This window comes from Gavialis gangeticus, unplaced genomic scaffold, assembly GCF_001723915.1.
Source record: "Gavialis gangeticus isolate Ggan-Ray unplaced genomic scaffold, GavGan_comp1, whole genome shotgun sequence".
In the NCBI taxonomy this organism is placed as follows: Eukaryota; Metazoa; Chordata; order Crocodylia; family Gavialidae; genus Gavialis; species Gavialis gangeticus.
The window spans coordinates 45,386,540-45,388,338 of NW_017729033.1; the positions used below are offsets into that span (position 1 = coordinate 45,386,540).

At 37.1% G+C, this 1,799-nt stretch overlaps 1 protein-coding gene across 1 annotated transcript in view; it reads left to right on the forward strand.

Annotated features, from left to right (window-relative positions):
- Positions 1 to 1,684, forward strand: part of ANAPC4 (anaphase promoting complex subunit 4) — a 54,442-nt gene extending 52,758 nt beyond the window's left edge. Inside the window, exons 27-28 of the mRNA XM_019526423.1 lie at positions 723 to 846; positions 1,336 to 1,684. Coding sequence (XP_019381968.1) covers positions 723 to 846; positions 1,336 to 1,545 — 334 coding nt within the window. The 3' untranslated portion in view covers positions 1,546 to 1,684. The remainder of the gene's footprint in view (positions 1 to 722; positions 847 to 1,335) is intronic.
- Positions 1,685 to 1,799: the final 115 nt, after the last annotated feature.

A 1,799-nucleotide genomic window follows, 5' to 3' on the forward strand; every position in this document is an offset into this window, starting at 1 on the left:
ACCCCCTGCCATGGCAGGAAAGAGTCCTGGGGTCAAATGACCCCAGCAAGGTGATTGTCAAGCCTTGTCTTAAAGACCCCCCAAGGTAGGAGCCAGCACCACTTCACTTGGAAGTTGGTTCCAGATCCTAGCCACCCTGACAGTGAAGTAGCGCCTCCTGATGTCTAATCTGAATTTATCCTCTGCAATCTGAATTAACCCTCTGCGTTACATTTGATTATAACTTGCAAATCAATTTTTCAGTCTGTTTATGTATGTTTGAAATCATAGATTGTGTTTGTGTGTTCTTATCTGCTCTTCTGACATGGGGGTGCCAATTTTGAGAATGCGCTAAGGAAGCAAGAACTTTTTCCACTTCTGAATACAAGGGCTTTAGTTTTTCTACTCCTAGCACTTCTAGAGGCTCTTGAACAGGAGTGGGTGCACCAAATTTGCAATGGCACTGATATCAACAGGATAATATAAAGTTGAGAGAGATTTCTTGCTTATTCTCCCAGCGGTTGCCAACTGAATATCATCCACATCTGGTGAATGGAACAGAATGAAATAATCTGTAAAACAACTTAATCCATGCCTTTCTATATTTATATTGATATAATAGCAGATAAGAGAAATATTGGAGGAAACTATAGAAAAATCATATATCATTGGACAAATGTATTTATGCAGCAAGAAAATTATGGTCTAAAATGTTTAGAGATGTTTTTCCTTGACACGCTTAGGTTGGATGAGCAATGTGATGATATTTCTACACGTACTGTCTTTTTGGAGAGTCAGTGGAGAGTACTGGAGAATATGAAAGCCCAGTATGTTGCTGTAAACGGCATTAGAAAAGTTTCTTGTGTGGTAAGTACCATGTTTAGAGAGAGCATGGAATTCTTTTAGATAAATATTTTGCTTGTTATGACTAAAGAAATTGATACTATATTTTTTTTGTTGACTTGACTTGAAAAAAATATCTATGTCCTCTGTACTGCAACAAAATCATTAGAAGAGGTAACGTTCATTTTTCTCCAGTCCATGATACTGAAAGTTTATTAAAATATTTGTAACTTCTATTTTAAAAAAATGAGAGGGAGGGGTGAATTGGTTTGTGTAGACATACTTACCTAGTTCTAAATCAGTAACACGCATGAAGTAGCAGAAATTTTAAAACAAGCTTACTTCAACTTTTTACTCTGGTACCTCAGGACTCAATTTAAAAGAAAATACAGCTTTTGGTAAACATTAATTTTAAAAGCATGACCCACATCTTCAAGACGTGTGTGTGTGTGTGTGTGTGTGTGTGTGATAACACACTTCTTTGTTAATGAAAAGTTTTAAATATTTCTATAGCTCAGTTCAAATCTTCGTCATGTGAGAGTGTTTGAGATGGATGTAGAAGATGATGGAGAAGCAGAGGAAGAGGAGGAGGAGGAAACTACTCGAACAGGAGGTGGAGAACATGAGCTGAATCAGTCAACAGATAACCAAGACAATGTGTGTGGTGGTTCTGCTGAACTGGCAGAAGAAACTGGAGAACTTGAATCAAACTTGGATTCTTGACCTGATCCTTGTTATTGGTACAAAGATGTAGGAGCAACCTCTCTAGTTTCAAACAAGTGACACTTCTTCTTTATACTGTATCCATGTATTGAGCATGTGAATCTTGTGGATATTTTAGAATATACTACTTGACTCCCTAGATAAAGCCATTTTTTTTTTTTTTCAGTTCCACCTATTGAATGCTCCTTCTCTTAAAATTTTAAACAAACAGTATTTTTTTCTGGAGTAATGCAGTGTGGGTGGGTGGGTGGGAA